At 40.5% G+C, this 19,444-nt stretch overlaps 1 protein-coding gene across 1 annotated transcript; it reads right to left on the minus strand.

Annotated features, from left to right (window-relative positions):
* Positions 1-345: 345 nt before the first annotated feature.
* LOC149188612 (uncharacterized) lies at positions 346-19,220 on the minus strand. The gene is made up of 2 exons (XM_089410015.1): positions 19,118-19,220; positions 346-1,241 (listed from the first exon to the last, which is right to left on the minus strand). The coding sequence occupies exons 1-2, from the start codon at positions 19,218-19,220 to the stop codon at positions 346-348; spliced, it is 999 nt and encodes a 332-aa protein (XP_089266141.1).
* Between the last annotated feature and the right edge of the window lie 224 nt (positions 19,221-19,444).

The following is a 19,444-nucleotide window of genomic DNA, read 5'->3' on the forward strand; positions in this document are numbered from 1 at the left end:
CTTAAGGAGGTGAGCTTTTTCATTATCAAGATGATATTCATCAGAAACTCTTCGCACCCAAGTGGCTAAGTGGTTGAGAACACCTAGCTTTTGAGCAGGGAAATGATGGGAATTAGCATGAAGGCATTGCTCTGTGTTAGTTTTCTTCCGAAAAACTTGATGAGAGAAAGAACTGTCATCCTTTTTTGAAATGAGAACATTGAGGAAAGGAAGGTTGCCATTAACTTCAACTTCCATGGTGAACTTTATGGAATTTGATTGATTATTAAGATGATGGTAAAACAACTCTAACTTCTCTTTCCCATGAGACTAGACGGCACAAGTGTCGTCCACAAACCTTTTCCGTTACTTAGGTTGAAAAAGAGCTGAAGATAAGGCCTTAGATTCAAAGAACTCCATAAAGAGATTGGCAACAACGAGGGAAAGGGGAGATCCCATGGCAACACCACAAGTTTGCTCGTAAAATTCGCCTTCGAAACTAAAGAAGGTGGAGGTGAGGCAAATCTTAACCAAGAGAGCAGTATTAGGATCTGTAATACGATTAATAACATCAATGGCCTCATTAATCAGGATATTCGTGAATAATGAGACCACATCAAAACTAACCAGCATGTCTTTTGGATCAATTCTGATATCCTTTAACTCATTAACAAAGGAGGATGAATCTTTAACAAAGGATTCAGTTCGACCAACAAGAGGCTTGAGCTTGTTAGCAAGATATTTAGCAAGAAGATAAGTCAGCCCTCCTATAGTGTTGACTATGGGGCGAAGGGGTGCCCCTTCCTTATGGATCTTAGGGAGACCATAAATCCTAGGAGTGAGAGGGTTGCTCTCAATAAGCTTCTTACTCAGGGAGCTAACAGTGCTACTAGATTTTATGGCTAGCGCAACTGTTTTAGAAATCTTTTTTAAGGGATTCTTATCAAGCTTTTTGTAGCTTCCGCTATTACAAAGGTGATCCAACATCTTATTCCAGTAATCCTCCCTATTAAGAATAACAATTGCACCTCCTTTATCAGCTTTAAGAACAATAATGTCCTTGTTATTGTTCAAGGATTTTAGAGCTTCGAACTCAAGATTGTTAAGGTTGTTCTTAGGGGGTTTAGCTTTCCTTAAGATAACCGCGCAATCTTGCCTAATAATATCTTTAGAGGCCTCCGGTAAATCCCTTATCCCAAATTCAATGTCACAAATAATATCATGAACGAGGATTCTTCTTGCAGCAATCGCAAAATTTAAACCTTTTTCAAAAACTAACCATTTAATATAGCCGTTACCTATTAATATTTTTAATAAATTAATGAAATAATATCATTATTTAAATGTTTTTTCAAAAAACTGGCCGTTTAATATAGCCATTACATATTAATATTTTAATAAACTAATAAACTAATATCATTATTTAAATATTATTTTTCAAGAACTAGTAATATTTGGTTTTAATAAATTAATTTAAATATTATTTTTCAAAAACTAGTCGTTTAATATAACCATTACATATTAATATTTTTAATAAATTAATGAAATAATATCATTATTTAAATACATATATTTTTTAAAACTAACCATTTAATATAGCCGTTACTTAATAATATTTGTTTTTAATATATTAATAAATTAATATTATAATTTAAACATTATTGTTCAAATACAGCCGTTTCTTGAAATTATGTCTCTACATTGCTCTCTATTTAAGCCTTTGCCATGGTCTGCCTCTTCATCTGGTCCTGATGATGAACCACACTTGTTGGTTCAAAACGTGTCGGCCAAAAAATTCTCTCATGTGGTTTTTACTGAAAGACTTTGTTTAATTCATTATGGATCACAGAATCTTGAATACAGAAACTTCTTTATTAGTTTAGTTTCTGAAGTGGGATAAAAAACCTTTTCTTTTATTCTGCTTTCCCTAATGACAAGCCAACAACTTTAAAATATTTATATGATATGGTTCAAATCCTAGTAGTGCTTCTTTAGAGCCATGGGGGTACCTTGAGGTTGTGGTCAAACATGTGGTTACACCCAAAGAGACCATATTAAATGGTTTCGTGACCCTTGCGCACACATAAGCGGATCAAAGTTCAACCCCATGTCCTCCTTTATTTTTTCTTTTCTTAAAGAGTTTGGATCCAATGCTTGAAAGTATTCAGTTCCCATGAAGGCTTTCCTAGAGCCATGGGGGCACTTTAAGGTAGTGGTTGAATGTGTGGTTGTGCCTAAGGAGACCATATCAAATGGTTTCATGACCCATTCACACATAAGTGGATCAAAGTCCATCCTCATGTCCTTTTTACTATTTTTTTCAAAGATACCATATTAAATGGTTTTGTGACACGTGCACACATAAGTGGATCAAAACCCACTCCAATATCCTTTTCATAGTTTGGGTGGAAAAATATTCTCTGCAATTATCGAAAGGTTTCTGCAATCGTGAGGGTGTTTTCCCTCAAAGTTTCTTTAGTGTTTTTTCTCACGGAGATGATGGATCTAGCCTATCATGTGGCCTCTACTATCCTAACAAGTTTGTGAAGGGTGTCTCTAGTTTTCTTTTCCTCCTAAGTGGTTATCTCCTCGTCGCTCTAGCTTGTGCAATTCTAGCCCCCTATGTCCCCACTCCTAACGAAAAGGGTCATTTTGTTTTTTATGTCAAATAGCTTGTTGGGAGGACCATGTGAACTACAAACTTAGTACACTCCGTGGTTGGATCTTTCGCAAGAAGAATGAATATTTCCCTTCTTATGTCTTCTCATTGGTGATTAATGAGCATGGTGTTACAAACTCTTTAGGGTTTTTTTTAGATCAAAGAGTGTCTATCTGAATGGCCCTTCGGGCGTTTTCCCTACCCTTTGTCCTACTCATGTTTTGACGCCCACTTTTCATGCTCCCCTCTCCTCGCTCACTCAATGGTGTATTCCTCTTTTTGCTTTTGTTCTTGCAAATGTAAAGGTGCCCCACTTGGCTCCGATGAGCTCTAAGTTTCTAAGATGTAAGGGTAAGTGCATTCACAAACAAAAGGGAGTTGTGTGGTTGGTAGTAGGGAAGGATATTGAGTTAGCATACATCATGGACTATGTAGAAAAAACTTGTGCACTAATTTGGAGTGAAATATTATAAAGATTATCACTTCGCTTGTTGGTCTTTATTTCGTGGGAGCCTATTCTTGGGTATATGCTTGCCATTCATTTCAAGGTAAGGGAATTTTGGAATTTAACAAGGCCAATTTTGGAATTGGGGTAGGGATCATTATTTCTAAAACCCAAGTCTATATATTTCCATCCAATGAGGGAGTTTATTAATGAGCGAGGGTTTGGGCCATTTTGCCCCATATAACTCTTCATTTATAGAGTTTGGAGGTTTTCAAAGCTATCGAGAACGAATTGGGCTCCTTCATCGAAGTTAAAGAATGTTGTTAGATGAAAAAGTTTCAACAAATGGCTTGGATTCAAATCAATATCATCCTAAGCAAGTTGGTGGCGGATTTGGAGCCTTCCATGGCCGAGACTACTTGGTCTCAAGAGGTAAATTACTGGAAGGTCTCATTCAAATGCCACAGATGCCATGAACTGGTGCATGTCCAAAGGAATCACTCATATCAAGGCCCCTTCATGTTGGCTAGACTTTTTTCACAGATAATGGAGGATCCTCCTACTAGTGTGATTTTTGCCTTCAATTTCAAGGGTCCTTCTCGTGTTTCAAATGCACAAAGATCTCCCCTAGATGTGCACCGGATCGATGGCTCCTCTTTTGGTATGGTTTCCAATTCTCTTGCCCCTCTTTCTTCATTGGATATCTTTGTTTCTCCCCCCTGAAATCAATCTCCCTCCCCTGTTACATCCCCTTATTTGAAGGCCCCCTTCCATCTCAAGGGCCCTTAAAGCTAATGTACCCCTACCCAAAGGTGAATCACGATCATCCTCTCTTTCAATTTGATGGGTATTCGAGGTGCCCATAAAATACTAACCCTTAAAAGGTTGTTGGTGTCCAAGAAGCCCGATATCATTTTGATTCAAGAAACAATGTGTTATGGCACGAAAGCTAGGATTTTTCTTGAAGGGTTGCTAAAAAATTGATCTTTTTGTTGTTGAAATTTGGTACCGGAGGACAGGTGGTTCCCTAAGGCTTTGATATTTGGCCTAGGGAAAAGTGTGCAAAAGAATTTAATTTTTCTCCTAAAGTAACTTTATAATTTTTTATAAAATTAAATCTAATTTGAAAGTGACTTTAAGTGATAAAGTTACTAAGTCTAATTTTAAAGTGACTTTTATAAAGTCAATGAAAAATTAGAAAGGAAAAGTGACTTTGGAAATAAATGACTAAGTGGGTCTTTATTAAAGTGGGGTGAATTAAAAAATAGAAAGTGAGATTTAAATGAGCATTTAATCTCAGCCATTGATCTAAATCTATTTCACCCATTGAATTTAGGGATCACCCAAAATTCATTTAGGGTTGGGTTAAGGGAGAAAAATGAGGAAAAGATCATTCATTCTTTCATGAGCAGATTGGGAGAAGGAGAGCAAGAGAGCAAGGGAGATTTTTGGACAAGGAGAAGAAAGAGACAGCAGTTTGGCACACATACCAAGGCAGCACTTCAGCAAATCCGAACAGCATAAAGAACAAGCAGAAAAAGGCAGATTTTTGTGAGCAAAACAGTGAAAATTTGATTTTCAGCACGAATATCGAGGAGGCGATTTTCTGCACAGTTTTCGAGGTCTGTCCGTACAAGTCCATACGGTCGTCCGTATGGTCCGTACGTCCGTACAGCTCGTACAGCGCTTTTTCAGATTGTTTGTTGGCTGAAAACAGATAAGTTTGCTTGCTGGAAAAATTCTGTTTTGCTGATTTTTTTTTGCTGAAAATTTTCTCTCTGTAAAAAGGCATTTTCCAAAAATAAAGAAGAGCTCTCAAACTGGTTTTCCCCAAGAGTTGTAGGGGGTTTCTCCAGGGTCAAGTTGACCAAAAATATCAGTGTTTAAATGTGTTTTAATGCCTGTTTAGTACTGCTGATTTTTATTTCTGCAATTTCCAGCATTCTGTAAAAATTTCCAGAATTTGTGTTTTCAGCGATATTTATTTTTTTTCAGCCTGTTAAATGTATGGTTATGGAAAAGGGCATTTAACTACATGGGAGAAATAAGGCGAAACTGAAAACCGGGGTGGGAAAACATAAATTTCTACATGGTATCAGATCTTGAGTGCTGAATGGCAGTTTGGGACAGCAAAAGAAAAAAAATTACAGCTGCTATTTTTTCACTCAGAAAATTCCAGCAAGCTGATTTTTTATAAACAGCAGTTTTATCTTTACCACAGCAGTGCTATTTTTCAGTTTTAGGACAGCAGGATGTCATTGGGATTGAGGGTGGAGGATAGGTTGGATGGGCATACAAATTACAGCGTTTGGAAGGAGAGAATGCAGAGTATCTTTGAGGAGGCAGAAGTCTGGGATATCATGGTGCATACAGCACAACACCCTTTTGTTGTGCCTACTGATGCTACTCAGTTGACAGCTTATAATAGAAATAACAACAAGGGTAAGAGGTTGATTATAGACGGAATCAAAGACCATTGCATTCCTCATGTGAGAGGAAAGAGCAATGCCCATGAGATGTGGACAGCATTGTCCAATCTCTACCAGAGTACCAATGAAAACGGAAAATGGTCCTGAAGGAGAAGCTGAAGAACATTAAGATGGGTAATGATAGTGTAGCTGGATATCTCACAAAGATTACCAATGTGAGAGATGAGTTGGCAGCGATTGGAGAGGCCATTCCACCCACTGAGTTGGTGTGGATTGCAGTGAATGGCCTCCCCCGTTCATGGTTGAACTTTGCTGATGGGGTTTGTGCACGTGAGACCCTTCCCACATGGGAGAAGTTTTGGGATAATTGCATTCAGACAGAGATCAGGAAAGGACAGCTTGGGGCAGCCAAGCCAGTTGAGCAGGATGAAGACGTAACACTGGTGGCAGGAGGCAAGAAAGGCAAAGGGAAGAAGCAGGCTTCCACAAGCGGTTGTGGGGGCAAAGGCAAAGGTAAAGGTAAACAGGGTAACACACAGAAGGACTATTCCAAGGTGAAGTGTTGGAATTGTCAGAGGATGGGACACTATGCAGTTGTGTGTCCGGATAAGAAGAAGAAGAAGAAGGGGAAGAACCAGGACGTGGCAGCTTCAGCAGAGATTGAGGACTTTGCAAGTCGTTTTGACCGGGAGTTTGCGTTCACTACATGTGAGTCCTCTAGTGCAGGATCACCTGCCACACAGGTTCAGAGGGAGCATGCTTTTCCCTCGATTAGCGGAGCATCTTCAGGTATCTGGTTTGTGAACAGTGGGGCTTCACGTCACATGACAAGAGTCCGTGAGTACTTCTCAGAGCTTTCAGAGAGTGGCACTGATATAGAGGTAGTACTCGATGATGACAGAGTTGTTAGAGCAGTCGGGGTGGGGACGCTGACATTTCAGAGAGAGTCCAGACCTCCCTTGAAAGTGTCAGATGTTCTTTATGTGCCAAGGTTGAGGAAGAACCTCATATCCATCTCAGCTTTGGAGGACAGAGGATATGAGGTACTGTTCAGGGGAGGACAGGTGTTGATATATCCCAGGGGCACTCCAGCTGATTCAGCTAGAGTGATAAGTGTACGCCATGTAAAGGTGTACAAGTTTGCATTCCAGCCCCTTTTGGCATTGAGCAGTAGTACCGACAGCAAAGCTAGCAGTTCTGAGCTGTGTGAGATTTGGCACCGCAGGATGGGACACATGTATCATGGAGCCTTGAGGACATTGCGGGAGATCACTATAGGTGTCCCAGATTTTAGTACTGATCACTTTGATACTTGCAGAGGTTGTGCGATGGGCAAGTTTGCCAAATCCCCTTTTCCCAGCAGTGACAGCAGAGCGACTGGGATACTTGATTTGATTCATTCCGATGTGAGCGGTCGGATGTCTCATGTTTCCTTGAGTGGATATGAGTACTATGTTTTATTCATTGATGATCACTCCAGGAGGACCTGGATTTATTTCTTGAAGACCAAGAGTGAGGTCTTCAAGCGGTTTCAGGAGTTTAGAGCTCTTGTGGAGACACAGACAGGTCGGAAGATCAAATCCCTGAGGTCGGACAATGGAGGAGAGTACACCCTTAGAGAGTTTGTTGACTATTGTGCGGAGGCAGGCATTAGGAGGGAGTTCATTGTTCCCTACAACCCCCAGCAGAACGGAGTTGCGGAGAGAAAGAACAGATCCATCATAGGGGCTGCCAAAGCTATGTTACATGATCAGGGGTTGCCATTGTTCTTGTGGGCAGAGGCCTGCAACACAGCGGTTTACTTGCAGAACAGGAGTCTGCATCGTGCCTTGGGGCACATGACTCCGGAGGAGGCTTTCTCTGGGAAGAAGCCTGATCTTGGTCATCTTCATATTTTTGGATGCATTGCATACTCCTATATACCCAAGGAGAAGAGGACCAAACTAGAGCCCACCGCAGAGAAGGGTATCTTTGTGGGCTACAATGAGACCTCAAAGGCCTTTCGGATTTACATTCCTGCACAGAGGAGAGTTGTTGTCAGACGGGATGTGAAGTTCGAGGAGGACAGGGCATTTAGGAGGTCACGGGAGTTAGAGTATCTGGATCAGCCAGACCCTCAGCAGCAGTTGAGTCAGTCGCAGGGATCCAGTGGGCAGGGATCAGGAGGATCCGGAGGTACATCTATGAGGATGTCAGGTCCACCAGTGAGCAGTGGCTCGCCGAGCCAGAGGGGTGGTGCTCCGGGCAGCATGCAGAGCAGTTCACAGAGCAGTTCACTAGGGAGTCCATTGATGGACAGTTCACACGGTACCTCAGCTTCTACAGGTTCAAGTGCAGGCAGGAGGACAGCAGACAGACAATCAGGAGTTCAGGCTACTGATGGTGATGAGGAGGAGGAGTTTCATTCTCCTATGGGAGAAGCATGCTCAGGGAAGAGGAAGCCCAAGTGGCTTCAGGACACCTTGAGAGATGCCACATCTGTTGCTGAGCCGAAGAGGCCGGTCAGAGAGAGTAGACCACCTGAGAGGTTTTGTAGCTATATGGCGATGGTTACCAGCATCCTTGACTCTGAGCCTTCTAGCTATGAGGAGGCAGCTAGCCAGTAGGTCTGGAGAGAGGCCATGCAGGAGGAGTATTCTTCTATTATGAAGAATGATGTTTGGGAGGTGGTGCCGAGGCCTGAGGGCAAATCCGTGGTTACTTCCAGATGGCTTTACAAGGTAAAGCATGTTGCAGATGGTAGCATTGAGAAATTCAAAGCGAGGTTTGTGGCTAGAGGGTTCTCCCAGGTAGAGGGAGTTGATTATGAGGAGACCTTCGCTCCCGTGGCTCGATATACTTCTATCCGCTCCATTATATCGATAGCAGCAGAGATGGGTTGGAAGATCCACCAGATGGATGTGAAGACCGCATTTCTCAATGGCTTCATACAGGAGGAGGTGTACATTGAGCGGCCACAGGGCTTTGAGGTGCATGGGAAGGAGTCCCATGTGTGCAGACTGAAGAAGGCCCTTTATGGCCTGAAGCAAGCTCCCAGAGCTTGGTACTCCAGGATAGATACATATTTGCAAGGGATGGGTTTCACAAAGAGTGAGGCAAATCCGAACCTTTACTTTATTGTGATTGGTGAGGAGCCTCTCATTCTGGTGCTGTATGTGGATGACTTGATCATTACAGGTGCAGAGAGACTCATAGAGCACTGCAAGAGAGATCTTGCGGCGGAGTTTGAGATGAAGGACATCGGCTTGATGCATTACTTTTTGGGTATGGAGGTGTGGCAGGAGGAGGGGCATTTCTTTCTGGGGTAGGGGAAGTATATTGTGGACATCCTTAGCAGATTCCACATGGAGGATTGTAGACCCATGTCGACACCAATGATCACCAACTGGAAGAAGCTTCATGCTTCGGATTCCGAGTTGGTGGATCCCACATTGTACAGGCAGCTGATTGGTTCCTTGATGTATTTGGTCAACACTAGACCAGAGATTTGTTTTGCAGTCAACACGATGAGTCAGTTTATGTGTGAGCCTAGGAAGGTTCACTGGGTGGCTGCAAAACACATTTTGCGGTACTTGCAGGGGACAGTGGATTATGGTCTGGACTACAGGCAGGGAGATGGAGTGAGATTGGCAGGATACACTGATTCTGATTGGGCAGGTTGTGCTTCTGATAGGAAGAGCACTTCAGGGTGTTGTTTTGGGTTGGGTTCAGCAGTAGTGTCATGGTTCAGCCGGAAGCAGCAGTCAGTAGCACTGAGTTCAGCGGAAGCAGAGTATATGGCAGCCAGTCTAGCTAGTTGTGAGGCCATCTGGCTTCGCAAGATGTTGTTTAGCTTATTTGGTCAGCGGTTGAGACCTTCAGTGATTTACTGTGATAATCAGAGTTGCATTAAACTCACGGAGAATCCAGTATTTCATGACAGGTCAAAGCATATCGGGATCAGATATCATTTCATCAGAGACTATGTTCAGAAGGGAGCTGTGAAGCTTGAGTATATTTCCATTGATGAGCAGGTTGCAGATACTCTTACCAAAGCCTTACCACGGGGCAAACATGTCTACTTCAGAGACAAGATGGGTGTGGTGAGGAACACCTTCCTCGGTAAGAGGGAGTGTTGAAATTTGGTACCGGAGGACAGGTGGTTCCCTAAGGCTTTGATCTTTGGCCTAGGGAAAAGTGTCCAAAAGAATTTAATTTTTCTCTTAAAGTCACTTTATAATTTTTTATAAAATTAAATCTAATTTGAAAGTGACTTTAAGTGATAAAGTTACTAAGTCTAATTTTAAAGTGACTTTTATAAAATCAATGAAAAATTAGAAAGGAAAAGTGACTTTGGAAATAAATGACTAAGTGGGTCTTTATTAAAGTGGGGTGAATTAAAAAATAGAAAGTGAGATTTAAATGAGCATTTAATATCAGCGATTGATCTAAATCTATTTCACCCATTGGATTTAGGGATCACCCAAAAGTCATTTAGGGTTGGGTTAAGGAAGGAAAAGGAGGAAAAGATCATTCATTCTTTCATAAGCAGATTGGGAGAAGGAGAGCAAGAGAGCAAGGGAGATTTCTGGACAAGGAGAAGAAAGAGGCAGCAGTTTGGCACACATACCAAGGCAGCACTTCAGTGAATCCGAACAACATAAAGAACAAGCAAAAAAAGGCAGATTTTGTGAGCAAAACAGTGAAAAATTGATTTTTCAGCACGAATATCGAGGAGGTGATTTTCTGCACAGTTTTCGAGGTCTGTCCGTACAAGTCCGTACGGCCGTCCGTACGATCCGTACGGTCCGTACAGCTCGTACAGCACTTTTTCAGATTGTCTGTTGGCTGAAAACAGATAAGTTTGCTTGCTGGAAAAATTCTGTTTTGCTGATTTTTTTTTTGCTGAAAATTTTCTCTGTGTAAAAAGGCATTTTCCATAAATAAAGAAGAGCTCTTAAACTGATTTTCCCCAAGAGTTGTAGGGGGTTTTTCCAGGGTCAAGTTGACCAAAAATATCAATGTTTAAATGTGTTTTAATGGCTGTTTAGTACTGCTGATTTTTATTTCTGCAATTTCCAGCATTCTGTAAAAATTTCCAGAATTTGTGTTTTCAGCAATATTTATTTTTTTTCAGCCTGTTAAATGTATGGTTATGGGAAAGGGCATTTAACTACATGGGAGAGATAAGGCGAAACTGAAAACCGGGGTGGGAAAACAGAAATTTCTACATTTGTCATGTCGCGCCAATTTGAAAGGTCTTTCCAGGAGTTTGATTATTGGCTAGAGCCCCGAGAGCAAGGCCATCTCCTTATACCTTTTTCCGATTACAAGCTTGATTAAATTGTCCTTTAAATATTGTTTTTTCCCCTTATCTATCCTTAATGTGTATGGTCCCTATTCTAATAATGAGTCTTCTTTACAAGATTTGGAAAATGCAAGGTCTCTTATGGATCAAAATACTATCATCGACGATGATATCAATTTCACTCTTTCCCTTGGGGAAGTATGAGGACCCAAACCTCATCGAGACACCCAAACTTAGTTCTTTGCAGACTTCCTACCTAAAAATTACCTTTTGGATCTACAATCAATCAAACTTTCTCCAACATGGATGAATGGCTGCTCTAGGAAAAATGTAGTCTTTAAGAGATTGGATAGATCCTTGGTCTTTGAATCTCTTATGAGCTCCAGTCTCTCTTTGAAATCTTCTATGGATGTTAGTGGGATCTCAGATCATAAGCCTATTCTTCTTCATTTTACTTAGCTTAGAGGAGCAAACACTGTCCCATTTCATTTCAATCCTTCCTCGATGGAAGAGGATTACCATGCATTGGTAGCCAATCATTGGAGACATCTAAGCCCATTCAATTTCCTCCTTCACGGGCCTATTCATGGAAATTTGACCACTATCAAACAGGTTTCCAAGAAGTGAGCTAAGGATTTTTAAGCTAAGAAGCAAACAAGGCTTTTGATGGAGTAGAAGATAGTCTTGCTAAAGTCTATTCTCACATGGAGTCAATCCCTCTCTTTGGATCTTCTTAAGTCCTTGGAAGCAAAAAGACACTTTATCCTCTTGGATAAGAGGAGTTATGGCAATTGAAAAGTAGGGCCATCTGGCTCCATTTGAGAGATAGCAACACAATTTTTTCATTATTTCACAAATTTGAGGAAGCAAGCAAACACATTCTACACATTCTAGAGCATAGTGCATTCAAATGGCTCCTCTTTGCACTCTTTTGTTGATAAGACTATGGAAGGGGTTTGTTATTTTCATTCACTTTTCGAAGCTCTAGAGGATGCCCCATTCAAGGAATTCTTCAATTGGTTTGAAAATTTCCTAATGGTGTTTTTGAAGAAATAAATGTGTTTCTTTCGAAGGAAGCCTCTGATAAAGAAGTGTTGATTACATTAATTATATGTCAAAGTCAAAAAGTTTGGGTCCTGGTGGCTTCCCGGTGGAGTTTTATTTGGGTTTTTAAGATCTAGTTAAGGAGGACCTTTGTTGATTTTAGGTGGATTGTTTGTTGCAACTTAATCTAATAGTTGATATCTAAAGTTTAACTGGAAGATTGAACTCGATCCTCAATTCCTTCATCTTTGAGGAGAAATTTGATTTCCTTAAAAATAGAAATATCCATGATGTTGTTGCAATTGTTTTCATGAAAAAAAAATTAGGGCCACATTGTTCTTTGCTTTGAGAATTGCATTTTAGCATTTACTTATCCATTTCACTCCATGACATCATAACATTATTCAGATTTACATCATTATTCAGCAACATATGCAACTATATAGAAAAAACAATATTATCATCAATGCAACGAAACATAAAAGAACAATCGAAAAAAAGCATTCACACATAGAGACACCAAGATTGGTCGAAGACCATGGAAAAACACCACAAGAGAGAAAACTGTTCCAAATTCTTCTTATTAGATTGTCATAAAGGAAGATAATCCACAAGGGTATTGCCTTTCGATAGCCATTATTTCTGCTTTGAAAGTGAATATGCTGGGAGATTTTTGGGAATGACAGAGTTCAATGTTCATAAGAATTGGGGACTGTTTATATTCTTTAAAGTTGCAGCAATTTGGCATTATTTAGGAGTTTAATGAAAATTGTTTCAGGCCAAGACTATTCTTTGTAGATCGAATTGGTGTATTTTTTTAAAGGTTGTTCATATGAGAGATTGTTATTGAACTAAATTGAACTTGTTGCAAGGACAACAAAGGCTGGTACAGGAACATATCTTTTTGAGGCATGAATTGCTTATTGCCTTGTTGGAAGTTAAATTCTCAGGTGAATTAGAGAAAATTCATTTTTGAATGAGGAGTTTGTTTTCCGGATATCACCATTCTTTGTGTGTTGAATCTATTGCACGCTGCCAAGATTGATTTGAAGTTGTTGCCATAAGTTTATATAAAAGGGCAATTGGTGTCCATCTTTTCCTCATTGTTTTACTATTTTTTTGAGGTTGAAAAATGGCTCCAATTAGTGCAATACTAGAGTCACTAGACAATCTAATACTCTCTACTATGGATAATACAATCAAAATCAGCAAGGATTTCTCACTGATATTCATAGTGGTTTACAATATGTACATGACAAGATTGAATTTTTGCAGCTCGAATCTCAGCTACAGCAAGAAGAATTAAAACAAAGGAGTCATTCTGAACCTATTTCTGTTCAAAAGATTGAAACAAACTCCCATAAAGCAACAGTTGTACATGCAGATGCAGAAGTTCAGTTTGCACTTTCCAAGCCCATCATCAGACCTTGGGAAGAGCTTGTCCACAACAAGCCCAGAACTGGTCTTGGATATGACAAAGACGTGTCCTTTCACATTTCAGACTACTCAAAGTCCATTCAGTGTCATAGTGCTGGATTCATTTATGACAGTTCATCGCTAGCTGTTCCAAATTCTGCTCCTCTTTCACAGCAACAACAACATATTGTGAAATGCCAACACTGTGATCGAGTTGGCCATTTGAAAGATCATTGTTTTGATCTTCATCCATGTAAGCACTGTCATAAAACCACCCATTCTTCACACAGATGCTTCAGAAACAAACATCCTGCAAGAACAAAGATTCATCTTGGATGGATTGCTTCTTGGCAATGGACATCAACAACCAAGAAGATATTCCAATCACATGTCAGAACTTGTTCTAGAGTATTGAACACTCTTGCACTTGAGTTTTCTCCATCATCTCACCTTGTATCTGACAAGGGGGAAATGATGGGCATCTACAAGCTTCAAAGCCACATCAAGCGAGCCTGAGCCACAACCTGTCACACCAATTTCAGAGTTGTAGCCAGAGACAAAGATGCCCCTGAGCATGTCTTCAGTTGATAATCTAGGACACTTCCTCTAGCAGAAGACTTCAGCGTCTTGCCAGTTTCAAAAGAATTCCAGGAATAGAGTTGGGGATACTTCCTCTAGCAAAAGACTTCATCTTCTTGCCAGACATGGAAGAGTTCCAAGAATTGCATTAAGCATTTCAAAGTTGTTGGTCATCCTTAAACCATCACAGGTTGAGACTTCCCTTTTCAGGTTGAAGTTCTCCCTTTTATGCGGGGTGAGACCTCTCTTTCATGGTTGAAGGTTTCCCTCTTCAAAACAATAGGAGCACTTCCTCTAGCAAAATACTTCAACTTCTTGCCAGTTTTGGAAGAGTTCTAGGAATTACACTAAGCATTCCAGTGTTGGTGGTCATCTTTAAACCATCGCCCTTTATACCAACATTTCAGAGAGCACATTCAGCTTAGTGTTGCCATGCATTTTTGCATGTTTTGTATTACAACTCTCTTCTTGGACTCATACATAACCCTTCGGATTAAGGGGGGAATGTTGGACACCTAATCCTCTATCGGTTAGTGTGGAAGCGGTCTTGCCAGTTTCAAAAGAATTCCAGGAATAGAGTTGGGGATACTTCCTCTAGCAAAAGACTTCATCTTCTTGCCAGACATGGAAGAGTTCCAAGAATTGCATTAAGCATTTCAAAGTTGTTGGTCATCCTTAAACCATCACAGGTTGAGACTTCCCTTTTCAGGTTGAAGTTCTCCCTTTTATGCGGGGTGAGACCTCTCTTTCATGGTTGAAGGTTTCCCTCTTCAAAACAATAGGAGCACTTCCTCTAGCAAAATACTTCAACTTCTTGCCAGTTTTGGAAGAGTTCTAGGAATTACACTAAGCATTCCAGTGTTGGTGGTCATCTTTAAACCATCGCCCTTTATACCAACATTTCAGAGAGCACATTCAGCTTAGTGTTGCCATGCATTTTTGCATGTTTTGTATTACAACTCTCTTCTTGGACTCATACATAACCCTTCGGATTAAGGGGGGAATGTTGGACACCTAATCCTCTATCGGTTAGTGTGGAAGCGGAATAGACTAAGGAAGTCCAAGAGACCTTGGGATGTGGAAGCGGAATAGACTAAGGAAGTCCAAGAGACCTTGGGATGTGGAACTCAACGGTCAAACCATGTACTATAAATGTGTATGTTTTGGTAATAAAAAATGTACTCTCATGTTTTATCTTTCATACTCTTTCTGCCATGTGTGTGTTTAACAAACTATACAACAACATCAGCTAAACAATATCTATGAAATGAACTCAAACATGTTTATACTCAAAACCCTGATTCATAAACCTGTAATGAACTGTCATTATCTGTGGTCAATGAGCGAAAACTTCGAAACACTGAGATTTCATCTTTTAGGTCCCAATCAGATAGAGGTGTCATCCAAGCAACTATAGCAGCGCAATTGCTCCCTTAAGCCTGGTATGTGAGCGACTATGGTCGAACCTAAACTACGGCAAGCTTGCAACTATGATTCTGAAACCCTAACTTCCCAATTGCATGGATGGAGCACTGTTTGTGCAAGGCTCTAATCGCACAGATGAACTTCTGTGTAAGTGACTACAATCGAATTCTTCTTGTGTTGTGCCAACGACTAAGGCCCAAAACCCTAAAACTAAGATGTGAGCTTTGAACCCTGCAATTTCACCTCAAAGCGAAACCATTCCTCCGCGAACCTGCCTCAGACCTATGTGAGCCAAAAACAAGAAAGAGAACAAAAGAATGTCTCATGATGATATCAAAATGAAGTTGAGATCACTTGTATTTATAGCCTTCCAAGGGTGTGCAATTTTCTTTAGGGCCAACCCAATCAAATATGCACATGTGGGTCTATTTTGGTCCTCTCGAAAAGAGGAGCTCAATGCAATCATCATCTCCATCAAATGCGCTGCTCAATGGTGGAATTTGATCCTAGTTGCACAATTTAACATTCATTTAATTAAAGTTTCAAATCTAAAAGCAATAATCCTAAAATTGAACAGGACCTTTCTTCACTTAGTTGTTATTCAGATGGGTTTTGCATTACAAGTGGTCAAACTAGATTATGGGTGCAGTTTTTTTTTTCGCGACATGTGGAATCCGTAACATATCTGCCCCCAAGCACGACACACGGGTAAGCCAAGGTTTGAATCTATCCTACACAGCAACATGAATGCCTTAACAATACATTCATTGGCCAACACGCTGCACCCTTAGGGGTTGCATCTTTTACAATGTTAATAAATGGGACTCCTTCAAAAAATTTCGGGCCTCTAGGGGGTGACTTCGCCAAGCTTGTCCTTTGTCCCTCTCCTTTTTCTTATTTTAATTGATTTGTTTTTTCCTTTTTAAAAAGAAAACTTAAAATAATTTAATTGAATCGCATTCTTAATGAGGGTTTGAAATATACGGTTGGTCAAAAACGTGGAGTCTTGTATCTCCAACTAGACCAATCATTTTCTTTCCCGTGAAGGATGACTTGTGCTTCTGAATTCGTTTTTGGAGAGCATCTCCATCTACTAGACATCTATTGTTGTTGTTCCAAAAGGAGTGATCTCTCAAATAAGGAAGGCTAGTTTCTTGGATCATTGAATGATTTTCTGAATACCATTTTCCCTTTAGAATTATCCCTTGCAATTTAGGCATTACATATCCCATTTGTATTTTGATGATTGCGGCTTGTTACAGCCACAAAATGCTTCCATGATTCACTTGACTCGCCCAAAGTTTACCAACGTGCCTCCTATCCCATAAGGAGTTGAGAGTTGCTCTTTTGACCTAGCTTCTTTTCATCTCAATGGGGATGGGGTTTAGCTAGATCTTTTAGTGAATGTGTTTAAACACCAAGTGTCCCAATGTTGGTTGCACCTAAATTTGATTTGGAGATTGCATGATGATATTTCAAATAAGCTCATCACAATAGGCAAACTTATGCTCCACGAGGTTAAATGGGTCTTTATATTTCCAAATTTTGGCAAGTTGAGAGAATCAAGGTCCATGTCCTAAATGTTAAATTGTAGCAATAAAAGACTTCATTTGCTTTGTGCCTTAATCAAATGGAGAAATTTGAATTTCCACATCAACAGTATGACTTAAGTTTCAGTTAAGCTGGAGTGACATGGCATTGTCACTTATTTAAGTCAGTGAATTCAAGTTTGTGGGCAAGAAGTAGAGTTGCATGGGTTGATTGTTAATATCTAGAAATCTAGTAGAGTTATTGTTAGTTAAACTCAATTATCCGAGCTCGTCATAAATAGAGTCAATAAGTTAAACTCAATTATCTAAGCTCGTCATAAATAGAGTCAATAAAAGTTCAATTGAGATGTTGTCACTGTTGTTAACTCACTAATCTCTAAGTTAACTAGTCAATTTACTAAAAATAGCCACAGTCATGCATGGAATTTGAATTGCCTAGTTGAGTAGAGGAAAAAGACATCAATGTAATTATTATTGTATACTAGTGAGTATACAGTGTTTGCATGTAGCACATGAGCCATTTCTCTTGAGAAATGTACAAAGAAATAAGAGCTTCCCTATTTTTTAGGAGCGTGAATTGTGCAAGGAAATAGGAGGAAGCAAAAGACCTATTTTGGTTAAGTATTGACCAAAGCAGTCTCAAGAGGAAAAGATCAATATTGCAATACAAGTTGAGCTTCAAGGATTGAAGTCGTCATTGTAATAAATCATTTTTCTCATCTGATATAATAGAAACAAAAGAAGAGTTTTTCCCCGTTGGGTTCCCCAGTGAAAATATTGCGTTCATTGTGATTGAATGATTGCATGTGTCTCTATTATATGTTTTCACTTCCATAGATTGAGTAGAAGAAATTTGTGTCTATTGTTTTCAATTCGAATTCATTAGCAGCAACAAATATCAAACTATTTCTACATGATATCAGAACCTTTAAAACTACATAGAAACCAAATTCTTGATCTTCTCTCATAAAAATTTTGAATAGCAAATTTGTAGTGAAGAAATTTTCTTCAATGTAGGAACAATGTATTTCAATGGATTGAGGCTTGTGTATGCATTGGAGGGAACTTCAAATTTGTGTGCTTAGACAGACAGAATGGAAGTTGTACTAGATGACAATGGAGTATTAGAGTACAAACAAATTGATATTCTAAAACCAACAACATCAAATGCACAAAAATTAGCTCAGTGGAAAAAAGATATTGCAAAAGCTAGGAGGATTTTCCTTGAGGGAGTGAGAGACCATGTTGTTTCAAGTTTGCATGGCAAGCACACTGCTTAGACAATATGGAAAACTCTCACAGATGTATTTGAAAGCAACAATAATGGCAAAAAAAATAGCATTAAAAGATGAGCTTAAGAACGAACAGCCAGCACGACTGCTCTGCTCTGCCACTGCGCGCGAGCCTGAGATCGCGACCCTGAGAGCCTGCGACTGCGCCTCAGTATGGATCCTCCGGATCCACCACGTGGGGATCCGAATCTGCAAAAAGCCTTCTCTAACCTGGTTAAATCCCTCCCCCCGCAGCGACCTAGACCAACAGCAACAAAGTTTGTGAAGAAGCTCGATGTATTACAGGAAGTTCAACTGTCGCCTGCTACTCCACGCATGGCAGCGCTCTCTCTAGCAGAGAAAGGATTAATTGGACAATTCACAGGGCTTTGGCCATCGCCCAGAACAGTTCAAAGGTGGGTCGAAAAGAACTAGTCGAACAAGATTCAAGGCAAAATAGCTATCAGATTCTGTGGCAGAGGATATTTTACATTTCATTTTGAGACCAAGGAGGATAAAGATTTAATATTCAGGAATGGGCCATATTTTATGGACTCCAGGGGCCTCTACCTCAACAAATGGACTCTGGATTTCGACCCAGAGCTTGATATCCCGAATGCTGTTCCAGTATGGGTAAGGCTGTCTCATCTTCCTCTTCACTGCTGGGGGGACGAATCAGTTAAAGCTATAGGAAATGCGGTGGGAAAATACATAGACCGCAGCGAGCCCAAAGACAACATGCAGGCATGTGCACTGATATGTGTTGAAGTCGACCTAGGTCGAGGACTGCCGGAGGCGATCAAGCTGAAAGTGGATGATTGGAGCCACATTCAGCAACTGGACTACGAGCAGATACCATTTAAATGCAAGGTATGTCACGAGTATGGACACTTTGCAAATAGATGCACAAAAATTGTGAATGTTGACAATGATGAGCAAGAAGGTCAATGGGAACCTGTAAAAAAGAAAAAAACATCCCCTCCCTTCAAACCACCTTCGGATTCTGATGCCCCTGGAACCTCCAATCAGCAACCTCCTTCATCTCCCTCTCTGATACCCGATCCACCACTCCCTCCCTCTTCCAATCCCTTCTCAATCCTTTCTGAGGCTGAATCGGGGCCTGACATACCCTCCATTGAGCCCCCGCCCCAGCAATCGACTCCTTCCTCCATGCAGCCCCCGCCCCAGCAATCGACTCCTCCCTCCTTGCAGCCCCCTCCTGAACCACACCCGTTTTGATAATTACCAGGAGCTCTTCAAAGGATCATGGAGCGCCCAGTGATGTTCCAAAAAAGCAAGGTCCCGAAAGAAAATCAGCTAAACAGCAAAGGGATGAAAGTGCACAAAAAAACATAGCACT

This window comes from Pinus tabuliformis, chromosome 3_1 (genome assembly GCF_031772625.1).
Source record: "Pinus tabuliformis cultivar Carrire ecotype Pingquan chromosome 3_1, CPIR1, whole genome shotgun sequence".
Lineage (NCBI taxonomy): Eukaryota > Viridiplantae > Streptophyta > Pinopsida > Pinales > Pinaceae > Pinus > Pinus tabuliformis.